The sequence below is a fragment of the Astyanax mexicanus genome, chromosome 8 (genome assembly GCF_023375975.1).
Source record: "Astyanax mexicanus isolate ESR-SI-001 chromosome 8, AstMex3_surface, whole genome shotgun sequence".
Classification (NCBI taxonomy): domain Eukaryota; kingdom Metazoa; phylum Chordata; class Actinopteri; order Characiformes; family Acestrorhamphidae; genus Astyanax; species Astyanax mexicanus.
In genome coordinates, this window is record NC_064415.1 from 13528510 (window position 1) to 13551296 (window position 22787).

A 22787-nucleotide genomic window follows, 5' to 3' on the forward strand; every position below is an offset into this window, starting at 1 on the left:
TCAGAGAAACTAATTCAGAAACTGAAGTGGTCTGTGAGAAAACACACACACACACACAGACCCAAGTGGTTTTTTAGTTAATATTAGAGAAAATGCAATTTTAATATCCTTAGGCTACACTATTATTATAATACGGAGCCCGGGAGGGGCCATGGATTAAAAAAATTATTAAATCGAGTGAACGATATAGCAGTTCGTGCTCATGTTTTCTTTAATTCGAGTGAACGATTTGCAAATCGTGCTCACGATTTCTTTAATTCGTGCTCACGAGTTCTTTAATTCGTGCTCACGATTTCTGTAATTCGAGTGAACGATTTCTGTAATTCGTGCTCACGAGTTCTTTAATTCGTGCTCACGATTTCTGTAATTCGAGTGAACGTGTTTTATGCGCAATAAGACAAGAAACTCGGAGGGAAAGGAGCATTTTTCTCTCTTGATCTGTTTCAGGGGTGCAGTGAAGATAATCAGTTATCTACATTTATAACCTGCTGATTATTAATGAAAATCCTTTGATGAGCTTAAATTATTCAGGATCTTAAGTCACATTGTTTCACATCAATTTCCAACAGAGTTATCACATATCACACTTTTGTCCATATCATATACCCCTGCTGGGAACGGGTGATATTAAACAATAGATGAATAGATGAAATATGACCCTGTTATATTATAGAGGTGGGCAACATGATGGATATGTGCTGTGAATAAGAGAGTATTTGAGAAGCAGTTTTTAAGAATCTGCTTGTGTTGATGTATTTTGTCTGTCAAAACATTGTGATAAAATCTATCAAAAATGTCTTTAAATATCGCAATATTATATTTATTTATTATATCACACAACTCTTGTCTGTCATAATTTTTTTCTATTCTTTAAACATGATTTTCATTTCTATAAATTAGTTCATATATTTTTCTTAAAAATATATATTTTCCCTGTTTTTAGGATATAACTAATTTGAATCCTGCCATGCCACAACCCAAACATTCATAGGTATTTACAGAAAATGATTAAACTGCAGGTCAAAGAAAAATATTACCAGCCATCAATCAATATCTATATCAGTCAGGACTTAATAAAAAGTAAAATTTCTCATAATCCCAAAACTTGACTTTAACATATCAGTTGCTTTAGTGAATCAGGTCGTTCTAAGGGTCTCACTATTGGAGTTTTATGTTAATAAAGAGAGAACATTGTTCTTGAATTCCACAAGCTTTGGTGTTTGGCTCTGCATTTTGGCTAAAGCTAAACCCCAAGGCACAGCTGATGGTGGGGTAGAATAGCACTCTTTCATATTTGGCACAAAAGCCTGTGGTTACAGAGGGAGAGTCTGAGATTGTGGATGAAAAGAGTATTTTTGCACATGCACTTGTTTGTTTTAGCAGTCCTTAGCCGTTTGCCTTTTGCCTATATAAAGAATCAACAACGCTTGTACATATCTTAAGAAGTGCTTGTAATATGAAGTTCTTTTATTGTTATTTTTTTTTTATTCAACATGTTTTGTAGTACTGCTTTTTCATGATTCAGTTGTCTTTGGGGTAATGTGTGGGATATAAACTGAAAGTGTTCATTTTTTTTAAATAAACACACCTTATTTGTTCTCCGCCTTCAGTGTTCTCTTCATATGTCCACAGGAACATCTGCATCTACAGGAGCAGTTTCAGGATTTATCGAAATTTATCGAAAATAAGTGTGCATGTCTGAATTACTATGAGGAGCTTTCTTTTATTTAAAGCAATATCCTAAAAAAAAGCTTCAACAAGCTTTGTTTCTAAAGCTGGAATCCACCACAGAATAGCATTGTGTGAAGTGTGTGATTGTGTAAAGGGTGAAGCACATTAAAGTTCTAGCTAAGTCTATTTATTTATTCATTTAAATGTAGGAATGCAGTGCTTTTATGGTCAGTTTAATGTTTATCAGTTTAGGCAAATTTGGAAAGAGGAAATTGGGTGTAAAACCATTTTTTTTTTTGCATTTAGTAAAGTGAAGTAAATGGGCTTTTCATACAGTTTTCTAGGTTTTTTTGTGGCTGCTCCTCAGATATGATATTTAGGAAAATTTAACAAACACTCTCGATTTTCAGATATTTACAAATATAGACTGTACCTTTTTTTTTTTTACAAGAAGCAATAATGAAAAAATCTGATTTTTTTTCCTGAAATTCAGATTGTGAGTGGCAGCAATAGAAAACTCGAAAACTGGAAAAGGATAAAAACACATTTCTTCATTATATTGAAATGGAAAAAAAGCAATTCATGGTTTTGGTGTAAAATGTTATGGAGAGTTTAATGCCCGGAGATGTACCAACCTACCAGGCCTGCAGGGTGCAAACAAAATCTATAAAAAAATCTTATTATTATTATTATTATTATTATTATTATTATAACCGGACCGTTCTTGATATCCCACATAAATGAACCGTTACATTGTAAAATATCTGCTGGCTGTGCTCTAATATGCGCGCTTGTGTCCTAACAAGGGTACTTGGTTACTGCATCGATTACACAAGCTTAGCGTTTCTAGCCAGGGCACTAGTGCGTAATTTGGAGCACAGCCACGGTGCGCATGCTCCGTCGGCTGTCCTTGGCGGTTGGTTATTAGGCATATAGACAAACGCCCGCAGCTAGCAGCGAGCCCCGGGTCTGGCTGGCAGTGTCTCACACAGCGGGGAGAGGCTTCTGGAGCGGGTACCGTCTCCACCCAGCGCTGGATAACCCCGGGGAACGGGCGAGGATGGGCGGACGGACTGATGAAGCGAGCTGATCTGTATTTCTCCGTGTTCAGAGAGGGATAACCGGCGCCGTACAGCCGGATAGATTTCAGCAGCGGGCGAGCGAGCGGCGCGTCCGTTAGCTGTTAACGTTTAGCCTGCTTAGCTACGGGTACGATGCTTCAGTCTGAATCTGGGCTGTTTCACCTTTAAACATATTTAATCACGGGTTTAAAGGATTTATATTTTACTAAAACCCAATAGAACACGATCAGAACTCCGTCAGAACCCGTGTTTCAGCGAAAAAGGTAAGATAAACAAATGTCTGTTTAACGTTACTGTCGCACAATTTATTAGGTCATGTAGCCAAACATTTCATATTTACTGTTCTTAAATATATTTTCATGCCCTTATTGCTATGTTTAGCCTTCTGTATTCGGGATTTTCTATATTATCTAGGTAATTCGTGGCTAAATGATGACTGGTTGGCTGGCAGATAGCAAACCTAGGTTAGCTAGCTTAGCTAACCTAACTCTACAAAGCCGGGCATCTGACCTGCTCTGTCAATTTGTGCCACCCTGTCAAAACGCGCAAGCTAGCTGGAGGTGGGTAATCTCTTAAAATATATATGTAAATATTGAGATACTAAAAATACTCAAATCTCAAATAAAAACTAAGTATTTAAAAATAATGATAGCATGTCAAAATAATGAGATCTCAAAATATAAAAGTTTTTTTGTAGATTTTTATTTTAACACAAACTTACATTGTGTCATAATGTCTTGATGAATGGACCAATAGAAATTCTCTAAAATTATCCTAAATAAATTCCATATAGACTTCCATTGAAAATGAAGGTTTTATTTCCTTTATGTAAAGTTGCTTTCGTGCATTCGTGAAATAACGACCTGGTATCTCAAAATAATGACTTCATAGGATCTCAGAATAATGACTTCATAGGATTTCAGAATGACTTCATAGGATCTCAAAATAATGACTTCATAGGATCTCAAAATAATGACTTCATAGGATCTCAGAATAATGACTTCATAGGATTTCAGAATGACTTCATAGGATCTCAAAATAATGACTTCATAGGATCTCAAAATAATGACTTCATAGGATCACAAAATAATGACTTCATAGGATCTCAAAATAATGACTTCATAGGATCTCAAAATAATGACTTCATTGGATCTCAAAATAATGACAGTATCTCAAATCAATGATTTTATAGGATTTCAGAAAAATGACCTAGTATATCAAAATAATGACTTCATAGGATCTAAATAACGACTTATTAGTATCTCAAGCAATGTTTGTACTAAGCTCATATTGTATATAATACACCAAAGAAAAACAGAATCATCACATACAACTCTTTAAAACGATGGGTCAGCGCATGCGCAGAACGCCTGGGTAGCACATATAGATGTGTAGCGCAACTGGGCAGAACACAGGCCAGGCTTTGTCCAGCTACAGTGACGAAGTCTAGCGCTAGGTTAGCATTTAGGCTAAAAACACGAGCTTGAAAGGGTCTTTCCTCTTGTTTGGATGCGATGTCAGCAGTCTCAGTCTGTATAATCTGGAGCTGGGTGGATTTTAATTCTTTAAATTAAACCAGAACAGAGACTACGTGAAGGTTTGTGCTGTTTATTTGAGCTATTTTGTTGAATTCGTGATGCGCCATTCACGTGTATTGATTGAAGTCTGCTTTTGGACTGTTTTATAACGTGCTCTTTATCTTTATCTTACTTTACTTTTCTTTGAGATTATTTGGCTTGAATTTGTTATTTAGCTACAATTTTAATAGATTTTCGTTTTGTTCCCGTTCTACCTTAAAAAAAAAACAAGCATGGTTACATTATGAAGCTCCACGGGGCCAACGTATAACTACTGCAAAATTTAAGGTGGAACGGAAAATTCCAACAAAAAGCCAAATTAAGTCTTGTAAAGTCCAGTGTTTTGCTGAATGGCGCCCCTGTGATGTCCTGTCGGTCACCTTGATTGATCCTAAATCTAATTCTACACATCCATACACTCATCCTTTAATTAGGTCTTAGTAAAATATGATCAGATAGAGAAATATGCTGGAGCCTGCACAGATAGTCTATGGGACACTTAAAGTAAAGTAGTGTGGTGCATGTTTGGTGCTCAGTTCAGCATCCTGCTCCATCTGATGGAAGTAACAGGCTTCCTCCTCTGCTGCATTGCAGTGAATAATACACGGGGTGGGGGGTGGTGGAGGTGGAGGAGGTTTTAAGTGTGCGCCACCTGGTGCATGAACGTTGAATTTTAGACTGCAAGAGGCTGATTTCTGAGCTTTCCGTCATCCAGGGACCAGGGACCTCATGTACTAAGACTTGCGTGGACTTCCTACTAAAATGTTCCGTACGCTGAGACCTGAAAAGTTCCGTACGCACAAAAAAATCCGGATTTATCAAACCGTGCGTAGGCAGAATCCCACGTACTTTCTCTTAGTTCTTCACAATCAACTTGAAATCAAGCGCACGAAAACATCACACCTGCTACGACTCCTCCCTCAATTACGCAGAGTATAATGTTATGATGATAATAATAATAATAATAATAATAATAATAATAATAATAATATGCTAGAGTAGAATATGCAAGTCAAGAAAGAAAAGTGTCGCAAGACGCATAGCGTAATAACTAATAATTACCCAAGTTTAAATGTATTATTCTAAGATGCATATTAAATTGTTTCATTTAAATGCTTTAAATCAGTTGCTCACCAAGAAGCCGCCCGTCACGCACTCAACTTGTTTTCTTATCCTCTTATGCTCTTGGAAACCAACGGCTTATAAGTCAGTCATCATCATGGGCCAAAAAAACATAATGGTCACGGAAAATTAGCAATTATTAGCAATATTTTCCAATAATGCAACGCTGCCATCTCCAACAACTCCAGCACGCACTTTTATCCATGTTTATACAATCTAGGCTAAGTGGAAACACGTTGAACGATTATTTCTGTAAGCCAATGAAACTGTCTGATTAATTTACTTTATTTTACCCATTAATGGCTTATTACTACAATGTGTGCCTAAAGGATATCTTAATAGTTGTAATTTCAATGCATCGCCTCTAAGTGTCGCCAAATGACAAAAAAACAATACAAACGTACAAAAAAAATAAACATGCGTACGCCCGAAACAAAAGTGCCGTGGGGGAACGCACTTTCTCACGTTCAAGTCACATTTAGTACATCTGGCTGTGAGCGTGAAATATGGCGTACACAATGTTTTTGTGCGTACGCACCTTTAGTACATGAGGCCCCAGATTATGAAACATTTCCAGGTCCAGTCCTGCTTTATGACAGTTTTCAGTCTATTTCTTAATATTTTCTGAGGACAGAGGTGGCTCATTGGTTAGAGCACTGAGTTATGGATCACAGAACGTAGGGTGAAGAAATTTGCCACTGTTGGGCTCTTCAGCAAGGCCTTCTCTGCTCCAGGGGACAGAGATGCGATATCAAAAAGAAGCATTTAATTGTACTGTGCACGTTTTAATATTAATAGAAAATACATTAAACATTAATCTACATTGTATAAACAGACAGTCAGGCATTAAATTTCACATACTACTTCATATAAACACAGAAGAACAATAACATTTATGATAAGATTTGTTTTTCCATTGTTTACACTAAAATGAGGTCAGTGATGCACCCTAGAAACCAGCTAACTCATTTCCCATTGTCCTACTTTTTCGTGTGCCGTGTTGTGGACTGCTCTTTGTCTTTGGTAGATAACAAAGCAGCTGTCACTCCACCATCCCTTTTAAATATTAACTCAGTGTTGGGTCTCAGCTTCTTTAGGATGTTGTCTTCTTTCATTGAAAATGACACACAACAAATTATAATTAGTAATATGCATAGAGCTGCAAACTAGAGGGCTTTAATGTAATTCTTGTTACTACAGAACTTTCGATTATGTTACGAACATTTTGATTTGTATACAATTTATTTCAAAGTTGTAAAAGTCTAAATTCATGGGATGGTTCATGAGAAAGATTAATGCAATTTTACGTATGATTCCAGGATGACATATTGCCAGTACTGTTTTCTATTTCAGTCCATTGTTGTGAAGAATATATTATTCCAGTTTATTATTTACAGTTTTACTGTATCTTGGCAACATGTATAGACTTCACTTCCGTAGAATTTGTCTTTGTAAGATTGCTGCTTGCAAAATTAAAGAAAGTGAAAGTACCTATGGCATCATGTTTGGCAGCCAGCTAACCAGTCACAGCAGTGATGATCACTCCCAAATTTCCCATTCTTGGATCACACGCTTTCCCAGATAAATGCAAGCAGGGTAGTGTGGGGAGACACCTCACTGCTGTTCCAGAGAAAAGGGTTATGCAAGCACATTCTCTTTCATCATTTGTTGTGTATCTCACTTCGGGGGACTGGTATAAAACAGACACTGTGGAGGAAATAAAAGTGTCCAATGCAAATTAATAGGAGCATTGAGGTGTGGAAGGCAAGAGGAAAGAAATTACAGACCCCCAACCATTTGAGTAATGAAAAATGTAAATGAAAAGAAAAGGCTCTTGGAAAGATCTTCAAAGATGAGAGTGGAAAGTAAAGTTGCTGGAAAAGAGCGGTGCACCTGTGTATTGTGTATGTTCACATACTTTCCTTTTAAAAAATACCATCCACTTGACTTATATGTAGTCATGTGACTCTGTCCCCTCTTAAAGTAAAATGCTCAATTAGTTTGCGATATTGATTTGAGGTCATATCACCCAGCATTAATTCTCATATGTGTGGTATGTGGAATGAATATACTGACTGTGTACTCTAAAAGAGTTTTATCAGGTAGAATGTAGGGCTGCAACGATTAGACGATTTAAACGATAATGTCAATGAATTAAATTTGTCGACTACAAATTGCATTGTCAACTAATCTTTAATTTGTTACAGTATTGCATTACACAAAGTGCTGGGGACAGAAACACAATGGGAGATGGGTGAATGGCTCACTCACACAGTTTACATTCAACTTAGTCTGTGTCTCCAAAAGTGCCCAAAGAGAACAGAATAAATATTTACACACTAAATATCACTACTTTCCACATTTAAACAACATCTAGACATTTAAATGCCTTTTAAATCTCATGTTCAGATTTTCTTTTTTGGAGATCGAGAACATGGCAGAAATAATCGCTGACTAATCGAAAAAATAATCATCAGATTAGTTGACTACCAAAATAATCATTAGATGCAGCCCTGGACTGAGATTGTACCAGATGCAGATGTGCAATCAGGGGGATACTGTATTGAATCTGATGACTGATCCTTGAATTGTCCATTTGCAGTTTTGTTATAATCTTGAAGTTTAACAGTTGATAAGTCCTATTTTTAAACTTTAACCACCAGAACTGATGGAGCAACACCAAGTCCTTCTCAAGCGTTGTTGTGTAATAGATAGGCTCAGGTATCCAGGGTCAGGCCACGTTGTGCTCCAGCGCGTCCATGCAGCATGCTCAGTGCTGACCAAGAGGTCAGAGATCTGCTGAGTGGCTTTTTAGGTGTCCTGAAGAGGAGCTGTTAGCACTCAAGGGCAATAACGGTCAGGAGAGATGGATGGTAATGTAGCTAGGCCACTAATGGAGCGCCTCTGCCGTTCAGTAATGATGTTTCACAGCATGAAAGCGCAGATCTGGAATCAGTCAATCTGATGTTTTACATTAAATATGATTAAATCTAAGATTGGCACGCCCACTCTCAGGCCTGATGCGTATGGCCTCAGAATTTCATGATGGCTGGTTAAAGAGTCATTTTTTTTTTTTTTAGAAATGTTCCCCAAGGGATCTCTTGTTCATACATAGCCCCTAGTTGCCTGTTTGTTTCTGTTGAGCCCATTAGTATGGAAATATAAATAATTCTGATGTATTTAAAATGCAGCAAAGGCTGTGGGAATTGCTATGCTAATGATTATGGATTACACAAAGGCGTGCCTCTTATTGTTAATATATGACACTAAGCAAAATGAAACAAATCTAGCTAAATTGTTTAGCATTGTTCAAACATTAATATACTTTATGTTGACAACCTGCCTTTCATTTAAAGACAACAACATTAGCCTACCTTTTATGTATGTTTTAGCGTGGCATTTGTTTGTATGTCTCTTAAGGATTGTGTTTTTCCTGTGATTTTTTTTTATTGCACATTGTTTGAGCTCATAACATTTTTTTAGTTTAATATTAGATATTTAGTGGATATTTGCAATTTGCCCCTTCTAGGTTTCAAGACTTTATTAAAATACCTACAGGCATCATATCTCTTTACACTTTACACAGCTGTTTACAGACGACTCCTTATTGTCTTTTTTTGTCTGTTGCAGCCGTTCTTTCTATTTCTATGAAATACGCTCTATCAAAAAAATAATGACTGTAATTTGTGTATTGATTCAACCGTAATTTGGCAAATGTAATGTCTGAGATCATTGTTTTGAGAGTAAGTGGCATCAGGTCACAAGAAGATCTTGTCTTGTATTTGTCAGTAGTCATTTATTATTCACATTGTCACATTGTCATTTAGTTTTCATTCCTTGACTAAAAATGTAATAGATAATGTTGTAGTTCTCATTTTTAGAGTGGCAGTCTGTATTATTTTGTTTCTAAAGTGGCATTTCTAAGTGCAGAGGGGACAAAGTATTGTGTTTAATGGTACCATTGTGCTTCAACGACCATCCCTGCTAAGCCTAATATATTTATTCTAAAAACTGGGGTGCCTGGTCGCTTTTCTGGAGTTCTTCTGGCCACGTCACGCGTCTTTATGTACTTGAAACACACGTACAGCCTCTAAAAGAGGATCCGGCTCAGTTTTACTGAACGCGAGCGGCTAGTGGAGCATTGGAGACTTCAGAAGGGGAAACTTAGACCTCAGTAGCTCAATCCCAAAGGTTGTAGCTGAAGTGAATTTCTGACTGAGCATGCTCTTTCTCTGACTGAACATAACCTGGAATCAGATTCATCCCCTCTGAAAGAAGACTGCATTTTAAAATGATTCTTCTGCATGCTCTGTGCAACAAAACTGCTTTGGTTTGCAGAGGAGCTGTGAAGCTAAATGAGCAGCCTTGACTGTTTGGCTTTAGTGAATAGCCTTTAAATACACATACAAATAAACACTAATAAAATAATCTGCTTTATGCTATTATGCTCCAATAAAGAACTTTCTTCTCTCTGTTTTCTCCCTGTTCTCTCAGCTGTGTGTGACTGAGCGCTGACTGTATCCAGACAATGTCCACCATGGTATATCCACGGGAGGAGGCTCTGGAGAGGCTCACTCAGGATGAGATTGTGCTCAACACAAAGGCAGTGATGCAGGGTCTGGAGACGCTTCGAGGAGAACATGCACAACTACTCAACTCCCTGCTGGACTGTGCCCAGCCCCCTGCCGCCCAGGAGAAATCAGGCGTGCTCCGCAAGAGCCTGGAGGCCATCGAGCTGGGCCTTGGTGAGGCACAGGTAATCGCACAGCTGCCACACATTTAGACACATTTAGTAATACTAAGTTCCAGTGGGTGGTGATCATATTTTAAATTTGCTCATACTTGTGAGGACATGAGTCCAACATTTTTTTGCTCGTTTCATGATTCATTTTGATCATGTTCTATTGAGGATTTACAGGTTTGAATGATTTATTGTTTTCATGCTGGTTATTACGCTACATCTTCAAACTTATGACCTCATAAAGTATCTCTATGTTTATCAGCACTTTATCAATTTGGAAAAACTTGGAATTAAAATATTGTACAATGATGTACTCTAGAACCCCACGTCCCACCGTTCTGATTGGAATACCAGTTAACTTTTTTTTCCTTTTTGCACATATTTTACATCTAAGTTGGTGTGCTTTTCAATTTTTTTTCTTTAAATATTAAAATGTATTCGTAAAGTGTCACAGGATCACCACAGGATGGCCCTAAAATAATATCACAATATTTCTTGTTATTTTCGTGATAACGATACTCTTGGCAAAACACTGAATTGAAAAAAATATTTAAAGAATACACTACTGCAGCAAAATAAAACATTTTATTTTTGCACACAAAATGATATCGACGCAAAAATTTCATCAGAATTGTTACAAACGTCAGTGATCGAGAATTCATGATACTAATAATGCACTCCATATATCCAGGATTAAAGTAAAATAAATTATACTGGAAAGATATAATCTGTCTCTAGTAGATATATAAGGGGAAATGAGAACAGTGTGAATTTAGATTTGTTATTATTTTTTTGCTTAAAACAGCAAAAAAATTTAGTACCCTGATGTGATAATTAGAGGTGGGTGATATGGCACGATATTTCAGGGTATAATATCATTCACGATATTGAAAAATGACTGACTCACAGAAATAGAAATATTGGATCGGAAAAAACAATCATATTTCCTCAGTTCTACAAAATCTCTCATTTTGTCTCATACACAGTTACTTTTCATGAGCTGTGTGAATTAAAACCCAGTGTATCTGTGCCCCGCAGGTGATCATTGCCCTGTCTGGGCACCTGAGTGCTGTGGAGTCGGAGAAGCAGAAGCTGCGGGCGCAGGTGAGGAGGCTGTGCCAGGAGAACCAGTGGCTGCGGGACGAGCTGGCCAACACTCAACACAAGCTGCAGAAGAGCGAGCAGAACGTGGCTCAGCTGGAGGAGGAGAAGAAGCACCTGGAGTTCATGAACCAGATCCGTAAGTTTGATGACGACGCCTCACCCTCTGAGGAGAAGCCTGGAGAGAAGGAGAAGGACAACCTGGACGACCTGTTCCCCAACGACGATGACCAGGGACCAGGTAAGAATGAGGGACTGGTCTGTTCCCTGTAGACCTTTTTGTATTTATCAAAACCTTTCTTTAAATTGAGAAAAATGTGTGACTGTAATAGTGATTTACACATGATTGAACAATTCTTTTATGCATGAAGTCTCAATTTTCAACATGGCTTACCTACAATGTGTGGGTGAACTTTTTATACACTGTTGGAATGCAGATCATAAAGTCCTACATTTCAATAAATAATAAATAAAAATATTTACTTGAAAGTAAGTCAGTGAAGTAAGTAAAGCATTCTCAAAATAATGCACTTATATCAAAGTTATCATGCTGTGACTAGTTGGTTACTGTGGTTTTGAAGCTGTTTTCTGCTCTTTTGCTTTTCCAGCCCAGCCTAGTGGTGAAGTGGCAGCGCAGCAGGGAGGTTATGAGATCCCAGCCCGGCTCAGAACTCTACACAACCTGGTTATTCAGTATGCCTCTCAAGGCCGGTATGAGGTAGCTGTGCCGCTTTGTAAGCAGGCTCTGGAAGACCTGGAGAAAACCTCCGGCCATGACCACCCAGATGTTGCTACAATGCTCAACATTCTTGCCCTCGTCTACAGGTTTGTGCACTATTGAAGAACATTGCAGGTGGTAAATTTAAAAATGTAGCAGTTTTCACTGAAAAGCTTTGACTGATGTTTTGTTTGTTATAAGATTAAATTAAAATGTCAGTCTGAATTATTTTGTTAAATGATAGAATGTTGTGTTTAATGGTATCAGTGTGCTGGAACAACCATACCTGCTAAGCCTAATATATTCATTCTAAAAACTGGGGTGTCTGGTCGCTTTTTTGTGACTGAGCGCAGTCTCTCTCTCTTTCTCTCTAACTAAACATAACCTGGAATCGGATTTATCCGCTCTGAAAGGAGACTGCATCAGACCCACCCAGTTTATTAAAATGATTTTTCCGCATGCTCAGTGCAATTATGCATTCTCACCAGAGAGGGCCTAATCCCAAAACGTACGCACATCATCTTTAAGTTAAATAATTATTTTATTATTCTAATTTTTGTTTCTCTCTCCTGCACTGGATTTGCGATACCCTGTAACTGGCCTTTTTTTAGAGGTGGGACAAAATTCAGATATCATATCGTTATTTTACCCTCTTCATACAGCAGAGGGGGGATAGTTGTAGAATCACAGTATTGTGGTATCTGGCAACGTTCATGATAACATATCGTAAGATGCCCTGTGATTTCCACGTGTAGTTCTGAGTGAGTCTGAGTAAAAAAGTGCAGGGGCAAAATTGATTAACGCTCATTGTACACATTGCTCAGCTGTTGTACAAAATAGACAACTGTGTGTTATTCTGAATTATTACATCCATACTTTTTTTTCTGTAGGGATCAGAATAAGTACAAAGAGGCAGCTCACCTGCTGAATGATGCCTTGGCTATCCGGGAGAAGACACTTGGTAAGGACCACCCTGCTGTGGCTGCAACCCTCAACAACCTGGCTGTGCTTTATGGCAAACGTGGTAAATACAAGGAGGCTGAACCTCTTTGCAAGAGAGCACTGGAGATCAGAGAGAAGGTACTGGGGAATTTGTTAAGAAAAAACTACAGTGCTTTGTTAGATTAGCTAAATTGACTTAATAATATGTATTCCAGCTAAGGAATATAAATACAATATGTATGTTTGTTTGTTCGGCAGGTTCTGGGGAAGTACCATCCAGATGTGGCTAAGCAGCTGAATAACCTGGCCCTGCTGTGTCAGAACCAGGGCAAATACGAGGAAGTGGAGTACTACTACCGCCGAGCCCTGGAGATCTACGAGAGCAAGCTGGGGGCTGATGATCCTAATGTGGCCAAGACCAAGAACAATCTGGTGAGCGCAGAACATGAACTTTCTCAGGCAGATTAGAGGAGTTTGGCCAAAGGCAAATAGTTAATCCCCTTAGAGAGTTGACCTTAACCTTATTTGTATTGAAACCTGGAGTTTTAACACCACCTGCATACAGTGGTGCTTTTCCTGCTCTTAACACACCTGATCAAAAGAAACCATGCCACTGTATCCGTATCTTTCTTAATTTTAGATTTTATATGGGTGTCTTGGCACAGAGTCAACACTAAAATGTGCAGAATAATATTAGAGCACCAGTACCAGTGATTTTGGGCCTGGAGCTTTAAGCCTTGATTTATTTTTTGCCAAGTATGAATGATATTATAATCAGAAAATTAATTGTTTGTAAGAAATACAGAAATTATAAGCTGTAAAATTGAAGCCAATGCTCATGTTTTCTCCCTTTGTCTCTCTCAGGCGACATGCTACCTGAAACAGGGGAAGTTTAAGGACGCAGAGGCTCTGTACAAGGAGATCCTGACCCGTGCACATGAGAAACAGTTTGGATCCGTTAATAGTGAGCATACTCATTTTCCAATGTCTGCTACAGTAGAATTAGCTCAGTATAAGACATTCTTGGAAATGGTTGTAGGAGGAATGTGGATCTAGCCTAATCTTGCCTGCTTTAAAGAACAGATAAGCTTAAACATTCTTTTGGCCACATGACAAACCTTTAAGCCACTCAAACATTTCCTCACAGCAAAGATCTGCCCTGTAATTGACTTGACCTGATTAGTATGTGTGTTCTTACTTATTCACACAAGCTCATTATAGTAAGAAGTAGGGCTGCAACTGATGATTTTTATAGGATAGTCGACTAATCTGAAAATAATATATTTTTTCCGATTAGTCAGCGATTAATTCTGCCAGTGAGTAAAAATGTAATCTGTTGTGTTTGGGCACTTTTGGAGTTGAGTGTAAACAGTGTGAGTTGACAATGAAATTTGTAGTTGACAAATTGAATTAATCTACATTGATGACTATTTAGACTAATCGTTGCATCCCTAGTTAGAACATTATAGTAGATTGTATAGGTCAGAACTAAATCCTATGAATACAAATATTTATAAAGCTTACTATAATTGTGTTTATTAATGTTCTTTGTTTATACTCATAGACTGTAGATTGAATTTAAGTAAATAAGAACAGCTGAGCACATTTGTTGATGGTTCCTTTCTTTTTTCTAGATGACAACAAGCCCATCTGGATGCATGCTGAGGAGCGGGAAGAGAGCAAGGTATGCTTAAAGCCATCCATCATCGGACAGCTTCTGTCAATAATTAACCAAATACTAATAACAGTTTAATCTACAGTAGCAATAATAAACCCAATACTAATAACAGTTTATTCTACAGTAGCAATAATAAACCCAATACTAATACACTCTGCATTCACTTTGCATGCATATGTATGTTTAAAGAAATGTATTAATCTATATCTGGGTCCTGGGCTGAGACCGGTTGAGAACCACTGATCTAGAAAATGATACTCTTTGTTGTTGAAACAGGGTAAGACGAAAGACTCTGGTTTCTATGGCGAGTACGGCAGCTGGTACAAAGCCTGCAAAGTGGACAGGTGAGTGCAGCACAAACATAATCAACCACATTAAAGCAGAAGTATATGAGATCTATTTTTTCTTTTTTTTATGCAAATAGTGCGTTGAGTGCCATCTCACAAAAAACTTTGCACATGCAGCTTCTGTGAAAGTAAAATAATAATTTTAACTGAGGCAGTAGAACAGTATTACAATTTACAGTGTTGCTCAGTTACTAAGGCTGATCCCATGAAGCTCCACCAAATTTCAATAGTGCAATACAAGCATTCTCACCCAGTGTGGCAGTGATGGAGACCCAATTCTTTCTATCAGAATCAGTAAAGTATTAACACATTTCTGAAGCTGCTATTTCAAGATGCAGTTGTTACATAATTGTTTTTCCTGTGAAAATGTTCAGTTAATTAATTAACAGATGTGTTTGAATTGTCTGTCATTTCTTGTCTGTTGTTTGGGAAACCATAAAATGTCTTGCATGTTTTCTCCTTGTCTTTGTAGGGCATTGATGCAATTAACCAGAGTAAAGTAGTTGAGCTGCTCAAAGATGGTGTCTCTGGTGGAGACAGACGACAGAATCGAGACGGTCTGAATGGTCCTGGGGGGATAATGAGGGAGACGAGGCTGAATGGAATGGGGTTGGTCTGCTATTTTCTTATTGTTTCTGAGTGGTCATGCATTGTGTGTGTTATGACTCAAAAGGTAAAATGATTACCGTATTTTTCGTATTTATAAGGCGCACTTAAAATCCTCAAATTTTCCCCAAAAATCGTCAGTGTGCCTTAAAATCCAGTGCACCTTGTATTAATTCAAGCAGTCAGGTATTAAGGAGCAGTAGAGGTACTCCGCTGAAGTACAGCGATTTGTCGCTGCGAGAGGCGACAAGCGGCAGAGCGACACGGCGCTGAAATTTTCTCAACTTTATGCAAATTAATTATGACGATTATGAATTATAACCCGATTGGCTCCTAGCTTTTCTTTGGACCAATCACATACAAGGCGGTCCAACAGGGTGGCCGCGGGTCCTTAAAAAGTCTTAAATGGTATTAAATTTAATTTTTGTCAAATAAGGCATTGAAAAGTCTTATTTTGTCTTAAAATTTCAACCAAAATGTCTTAAATTTGCCGGAGCTAAATTTAGGGGGGAATAATTCCGTCAGCCATGTGTTGAACTTCGGGGGTGGAAATCGGTAGTTAGCCATGCAGTGCCAACATAACATGCGTGTGCGCGAGAGAGTGTGAGTAAAGGACACAGCGAGCGCGAGAGAGAGACTGAAACATAACGAGAGAGAGAGCGCGCCTGTAACATAGCGAAAGAGAGACTGAAACATAACGAGAGAGAGAGAGCGCGTGCCTGTGAATAGCGAGAGAGAGAGAGAGAGAGAGAGAGAGAGAGAGAGAGAGAGAGACTGAAACATAGCCAGAGTGAGAGATGAATTAAACCGTGATTAAACAGCTTCAAATTATGCAAGTGTCCACTCAGGCTCACTCACCTGGCGAAGTGAAAATCACGCTATGTTTCTGTATCTGGAGGTGTCATAAAGCAAGGATGTAGGGCCCTAGAAGAGAGGCACCCTAGAACAGCTCTGTGATGCATTTTTTTCTCGCTCCAGTAAATTTTTATTGTAATTAAATGAAAGAATAAAAATATTATTTGTCTGTTTTAATAAGCACATTTTTTCAATTAAATTTAATAATATTTTTTATTTTATTTACTCATTCTCACATTTAAAATACCTATATAATAGATAAGAGCGAATAAATAATACATCTATATTAAATATATATATGTATTAAATATATTAAATTGAATTTGGTTCTGTATAAAGTTTCATTGTGTATACTGTACAGTGAGAAAATTGTAATGTTTATGTCTTGTATTGTGTCTTGTGCATTCACATTTGAAGTTTTTAAGCAGCTAGATTAAACGTAAATAATCAATAGTTTTTTATTTTAACGTGTATGATCTTGCGAGATGGTCTTAATTTTCTTTGGAAAAGGGTATTAAAAAGTCTTAAAATGTCTTAATTTTCACTTGGTCAAACCTGTAGACACCCTGTCCAAGGTCCTCGAGCTTCTGCTCTCTGAGTTTTTAGTTTCTTTCGCTGTTCTTTCTGTTGAATGGGGTGGACCCACGTCAATCTGCGGGAACGGCTGCGTTTCCAGAGCAGGTAAATCACAGAAACGGCCAAGAGTCTAGCCAGTTTGGGAGTTATAGCTGTAAAATAAAGTGGCCAAGCGATTCCTTTTTTGTGCATTTTTTTTTGTCGGAGGCTGGACCATGATACATGCGATCGTTGAGCTTGACACGCCCACAAGCGACAAACGGGGGGCGACACAAGCGACTCGTCGCGTTCCAGTGTGAACGCAGGGTTACTCACTCAAATAAGTGGTTTTCAGGAGAGAATTCTATGTAGCTTAACATCCAGCACTTGTTTGACTAGAATTAAAAAAAAAGAAAATTGTATTACAGTTTTGTTTACTTAGGCACTTCCACCAGCTTCCTCATTAGAAGGGAAACATTGCGACATCCCTGCTCATCCTGATGTACTTCGTATGATGTACTTACTTAGGATCTGATTAATATATGTGATTTATGACTCTGTAAATGCAGTTCTGGAGGCCTAAAGCCTGCAGATTGTTGTGGGTGGACGGTTTAATGGTTATTTAAGAAGCTAAAAAGCCTGTTAGTGAATTATTCAGGATGGGATTTGGGTAATTCTTCATAGGGCTTTGTGTGGTGTTTAAAATGTGATGTACAGTGCCCTCCATAATTATTGGCACCCCTGGTTAAGATGTGTTCTTTAGCTTCTCATAAATTGAGTTTTGTTAAAAATAATATAGGACCACGATGGAAAAAAAGAGTAAAATACAACCTTTAACTCAAGTGAATTTATTCAGTAGGAAAAAAATCCCACATTAAGAAATAATTATTTAACATCAAATCATGTGTGCCACAATTATTAGCACCCCTGATGTTAATACTTTGTACAACCCCCTTTTGCCAACAAAACAGCACCTAATCTTCTCCTGTAATGTTTCACAAGATGGGAGAATACAGAAAGAGGGATCTTTGACCATTCCTCTTTGCACATTCTCTCTAAATCATCCAACGATCTGGGTCCTCTCCTCTGCACTCTCCTCTTCAGCTCACCCCACAGGTTTTCAATGGGGTTGAGGTCTGGGGACTGAGATGGCCATGGGAGGAGCTTGATTCTGTGTGCGGTGAACCATTTCTGTGTAGATTTGGCCACATGTTTAGGGTCATTATCTTGCTGAAAGACCCAGTGACGACCCATCTTCAGCTTTCGGGCAGAAGCCACCAGATTTTGTTTTAAAATGTCCTGGTATTTTAGAGCATTCATGATGCCATGCACCCTAACAAGGTTCCCAGGGCCTTTGGAAGAGAAACAGGCCCACAGCATCACTGATCCCCCCCCCGTATTTCACAGTGGGCATGAGGTGCTTTTCTGCATACTCAGCTCTTGTGTTACGCCAGACCCACTTAGAGCATTTGTTGCCAAAAAGCTCTATCTTTGTTTCATCTGACCAAAGCACACGGCCCCAGTTGAAGTCCCAGTACCGCTTAGCAAACTCCAAACGTTTGCGTTTATGATTGTGAGTGAGAAATGGTTTCTTCCGTGCATCCCTCCCAAACAGCTTGTTGGCATGTAGATAGCGCCTGATGGTTGTTTTGGAGACTTTGTGACCCCAAGAAGCTACCATTTGTTGCAATTCTGTAACAGTGAGCTTTGGAGAACTTTTTATTTCTCTTATCATCCTCCTCACTGTGTGTGGTGGCAAAATAAACTTGCGTCCTCGTCCAGGCTTGTTTACCACTGTTCCAGTTGTTTTAAACTTCTTAATAATTCCTCTGACAGTAGATATGGACAGGTGTAGGCGAGTAGCGATTTTCTTGTAGCCATTGCCTGACTTGTGAAGGTCAACACACATCTGCCTCACTTGAATGGTATGTTCCTTTGTCTTTCCCATGTTGAAGATAAATGGCCTCTGTGTCACGTCATATTTATACCCCAGGGAAACAGGAAGTTGTGAATTACTAATTAAATGTTCCTACACACTCTGATCAACTTCGTAAACTACTGTAGAAGTGACAGAAATACTTTTATTAAATGTATTTCCTAAGAATTGTTAGGGGTGCCAATAATTGTGGAACAGGTGATTTTATGAAGAATAATTATTTCTTAGTCAGGGATTTTATTTCCCCCTTAAAATTTACTTGAGTTAAAGGTTGGACTTTACTTTTTTTTTTAAATTGTGGTCCTATATTATTTTGAACAAAACTCAATTTATGAGAAGCTAAAGAACACATCTTAACCAGGGGTGCCAATAATTATGGAGGGCACTGTATGTGCTGCCCTCTTCAGGATGGGAATGGTTCTCTGCGTCGGAGTGGCTCCGAGATCCGGGATGCTTTGAGGCGTAGCAGTGAGATGCTGGTGAAGAAGCTGCAGGGCAGTGGCCCACAGGAGCCACGCAACCCAGGGTGAGCAGGGGAAGATGATCAGACCTAATGAACCACAGAAAGATAGAAATTCTTACATTGGTTACTGAGGTACTGACTCAAAGGGGTATCTGTGTGTGTTTTCACATTTAAGAATGAAGAGGGCAAGCTCTCTGAACTTCCTTAACAAGAGTGCAGAGGAGAGTTCACAGGTATGTAGAAATGCACACACAAACACACTGTATCAAGCAGGTGTGTGTATTTATCATTACTGCCAGGCTCACTATAAAATTAACATATGCTTGTTTATTCCTACACTTTTCCTTTGATCAGTTCCACTGAGATTATAGGGGCTTTTTGTAGTTATATATTTATAGACTGTAGTTGTTCTGTTCTGTTTTTCTTCTTCTTGGTGATTAGGACTCCATAGGACCGCCACAGTGCAGGTATATTTTGGGTGGTAGGTTATTCTCAGCACTGCAGGGACACGGTGACATGACATGGTGGTGGTTGTGGGCGTATTGGTGGGTTTTGCCCTGATATGAGTGAAAGGGACACAGCGGCAGTGCTGCTGGAGTTTTTAAACACTGTGTCTACTCACTGTCCTACACTGTATTAAACATGCCTATTTAGCTGATCCACTTTATAGATGTAAAGGAACTCATCTGTTGATGCACAGTTTGTGTTGGTGCCCACAGGATGCTGCTGACAGGACACTGCCAGCTAAATATATCTGGTTGCTGGAGGGTTCTCATTTCATCAGTAACTCTGAGGTGTTTAAAACTCCAGCAGCACTGTGTTTAAAACTGGTATTAGCACCACACTACTAAAATTGATTTTCTCTCAGTTTTAACTTCTGCTACTTCCGCTCCCTGTGGGCTCAGAGTGACCCTACTCCCGCTAGAGCTTAGATGGGGCCCAAAAAATCCAACCCGAACCATAAACTCTCATTATGAGCCCGAGCCCGACCCAACACGAACCATAAACTGGCTGTTTTTGGGCTGTTTGAATGAGCGAGATATGATCAGAATTATGTTAATTAACACTGTAACATAGAAGCATATAACTATTATTTTATTAAAATGATTTTTAAGAACACCTACACACAGTGCTGCAAGTCAAACGCGGAGACGTTCACGGGCGCCCAGAGCTACGTGATTATAACATTTTTCATTATAGTTTGATTTAATTTTTTTCTCCTACAGTTCAGTTAGTTTTAATTCGTTTTTAGAGTGTGCTTGCTATTTTTTATTTGTTTTCACACATCTTATCAGAGAGAGAGAGAGAGAGAGAGAGAGAGATTTGCATGTTCTGGTGTATGAGTTCTCACATACTGTATCTCCTGCTTCTCTTTTATCTCCCTCGCACTCATATTCTAATCCCACGTGACATACATAATAATACATAATTCTGCAGTTTCTAAGTGTTTTCTGATGTATTTTGCAGCTAGCGTGTGCCCACCCGGCCAAGGGATTTCCCACCACATTCCTGTGACATAGGCATCTTTTAATGCTATTTATTTTTATTTATATGTTTCCACTCCAGCAGTTTTACTGCGGGCGGTGTTGTGCCGATTTTGCTCTTGAAGTGGAGCAGAATTCTGCGGGGAGTCAGATTCAAAAACAGCGGCAGTGCGGCGGCACCACGCGGTCCATAACGTTAATTAATTTAATTTATAACGCCGCAAAATAACGACAGAAAACCCTCAGGAATCTGCAGAATGGGATTAGAATATGAGAGCAAGGGAGATAAAAGCAGGAGATACAGTACCTGTTGTGAGTAGCTCATTCACCAGAACACCCCACACAGAGGATAAACTGATAAATCTCTCTCCCCCTACAGCCCCCCCCACTCGCACTCACTCATATTTGATAATTTTGGTGAAAATTGGGGAAACCTGTAAAGTTTATTGAGTGTTTGAGTTTGTTTGTGTTTCTCAGATTGAGCTCTCTGATGTGATGTGTAAAAACTAATAAAACCTAGCAAACTCACTCTAAAAAACAATTAAAACTAACTGAATTGGAGGAGAAAATGTGAAAACAAAATAAAATTAAACTACAATGAAACTATTATAGTATTAAAACTATTATAACCTTAAGTAACAAATCAAACAGTTTAAAATAATTCACCAGTTAGAATGTTATAATCACACAGATATGGGCGTGGGCAAGCTTCTCCACTTGTCTGCGTTTGACGTGCAGCGCTGTGTTTAGCTGTTCTTACACATTTTTATTAAATAATAGGTCTGTGCTCCGTCAGTGTTTCAGTGTTAATTAACATCATTCTGAACAGATTTCGCTCATTCAAACAGCCTGAGAACAGCCAGTTTATGGTGGTATGGAGAAGGAGGAGCACTCACTGCAACCCCCACCACCCCCCCCCCCACCCCCCCGCCCCTCAACAGCACACGCTCAGAAGCCCCTCCCCCTGGCCATTCAGTAACAGAGCGTTCGTTCGCTCTATTAGTGCGCGCACCGAAATTCCGCTGTCCATCCGGGTGTATCGAACCAAACAGGCCAAACCGAACGGTTCGATAAAATACGGAGAACCGTTGCATCCCTAGTTAACACAAATGTTTTTTCACTTTCAGTTTTCGTGTCGATTTCGTGCCGGGGTTCGGGCAGAGAATCTAAGCTCTAACTACCGCCCGCGTTCGCCACATAAAACAACAACACTGAACTGAAGGAGAACGCAGCACCATTAACTTCCTGTGACTCGTTTACAGCTTTATTTCTCCGTTTTCAGTCACAAACACGCATTCTGAAGTAGAGGTTACTCGAGTAATTCGATTACACAATTTAAAAAATTGATCGATTAATTTTCTGTGCCTCGAGGAATAGTTTAATTAATGTTAAAACGTAGAGCACAGAATTTAGCCCGGACTTTTAATGTGGAATAGTGTGGTTAGAGTTTTGTCACCCAGGAAGCAGGTGGAGGAGGCGGAGGTTTTTAGAGCAGGGGCAGGTGAATTGAACTCATAACAAATCAATCAGATTAACATTAATGTAAATTAATAACATAACGACAGTGCTTTAGAGTGCTGATTATTACTAATACTGTCTAATATGTGTGTGAGGTTATTTTATTACAAGGGAGACACAGGGGTGATAGCATTCCGGCGCCGTGCCGGAAATCCGGCGTAGCGTGGCTCTATAAAAAATAAAAAATAAAATAAATAAATAGAGCCGGTTCAGGTATTAAGTCCCGCCTCTCCGTAGAAACAGCCAGTCAGCTTGCTGTTTTAGGGGCGCGCGGAGGAGCGGGGGAAGCCCCTCCTTCGCTGTGAGATTTAGCAGTGGGATCGGACGCAGCAGCTTCAGCTGATTTTGAAACACATGGATATACGGAGATTTTTCTCAAAGAAAGATAACG

General features: G+C 38.9%; 2 protein-coding genes across 4 annotated transcripts in view; both read left to right on the forward strand.

The window, feature by feature from the left end:
• The first annotated feature begins 2879 nt into the window (after nucleotides 1-2879).
• Nucleotides 2880-22787, forward strand: part of LOC111194329 (kinesin light chain 1-like) — a 71736-nt gene continuing 51828 nt past the window's right edge. Inside the window, exons 1-11 of one of the 2 annotated variants that reach the window (XM_049483017.1) lie at nucleotides 2880-3016; nucleotides 9947-10208; nucleotides 11232-11535; nucleotides 11903-12119; nucleotides 12903-13092; nucleotides 13213-13386; nucleotides 13819-13918; nucleotides 14589-14638; nucleotides 14909-14976; nucleotides 15452-15588; nucleotides 19339-19457. In XM_049483017.1, the coding sequence (XP_049338974.1) occupies nucleotides 9981-10208; nucleotides 11232-11535; nucleotides 11903-12119; nucleotides 12903-13092; nucleotides 13213-13386; nucleotides 13819-13918; nucleotides 14589-14638; nucleotides 14909-14976; nucleotides 15452-15482 (1362 nt within the window). In that variant the 5' untranslated portion in view covers nucleotides 2880-3016; nucleotides 9947-9980 and the 3' untranslated portion in view covers nucleotides 15483-15588; nucleotides 19339-19457. The remainder of the gene's footprint in view (nucleotides 3017-9946; nucleotides 10209-11231; nucleotides 11536-11902; nucleotides 12120-12902; nucleotides 13093-13212; nucleotides 13387-13818; nucleotides 13919-14588; nucleotides 14639-14908; nucleotides 14977-15451; nucleotides 15589-19338; nucleotides 19458-22787) is intronic. The other variant, XM_049483018.1, reaches the window with a different exon arrangement.
• LOC111194328 (kinesin light chain 2) overlaps nucleotides 2928-22787 on the forward strand; it is a 74358-nt gene continuing 54498 nt past the window's right edge. Inside the window, exon 1 of one of the 2 annotated variants that reach the window (XM_049483014.1) lies at nucleotides 2928-3016. The gene's annotated coding sequence lies outside the window, so the exon portion shown is untranslated. Of the gene's footprint in view, nucleotides 3017-4167; nucleotides 4351-22787 lie in introns of those variants that run through there. The other variant, XM_049483015.1, reaches the window with a different exon arrangement.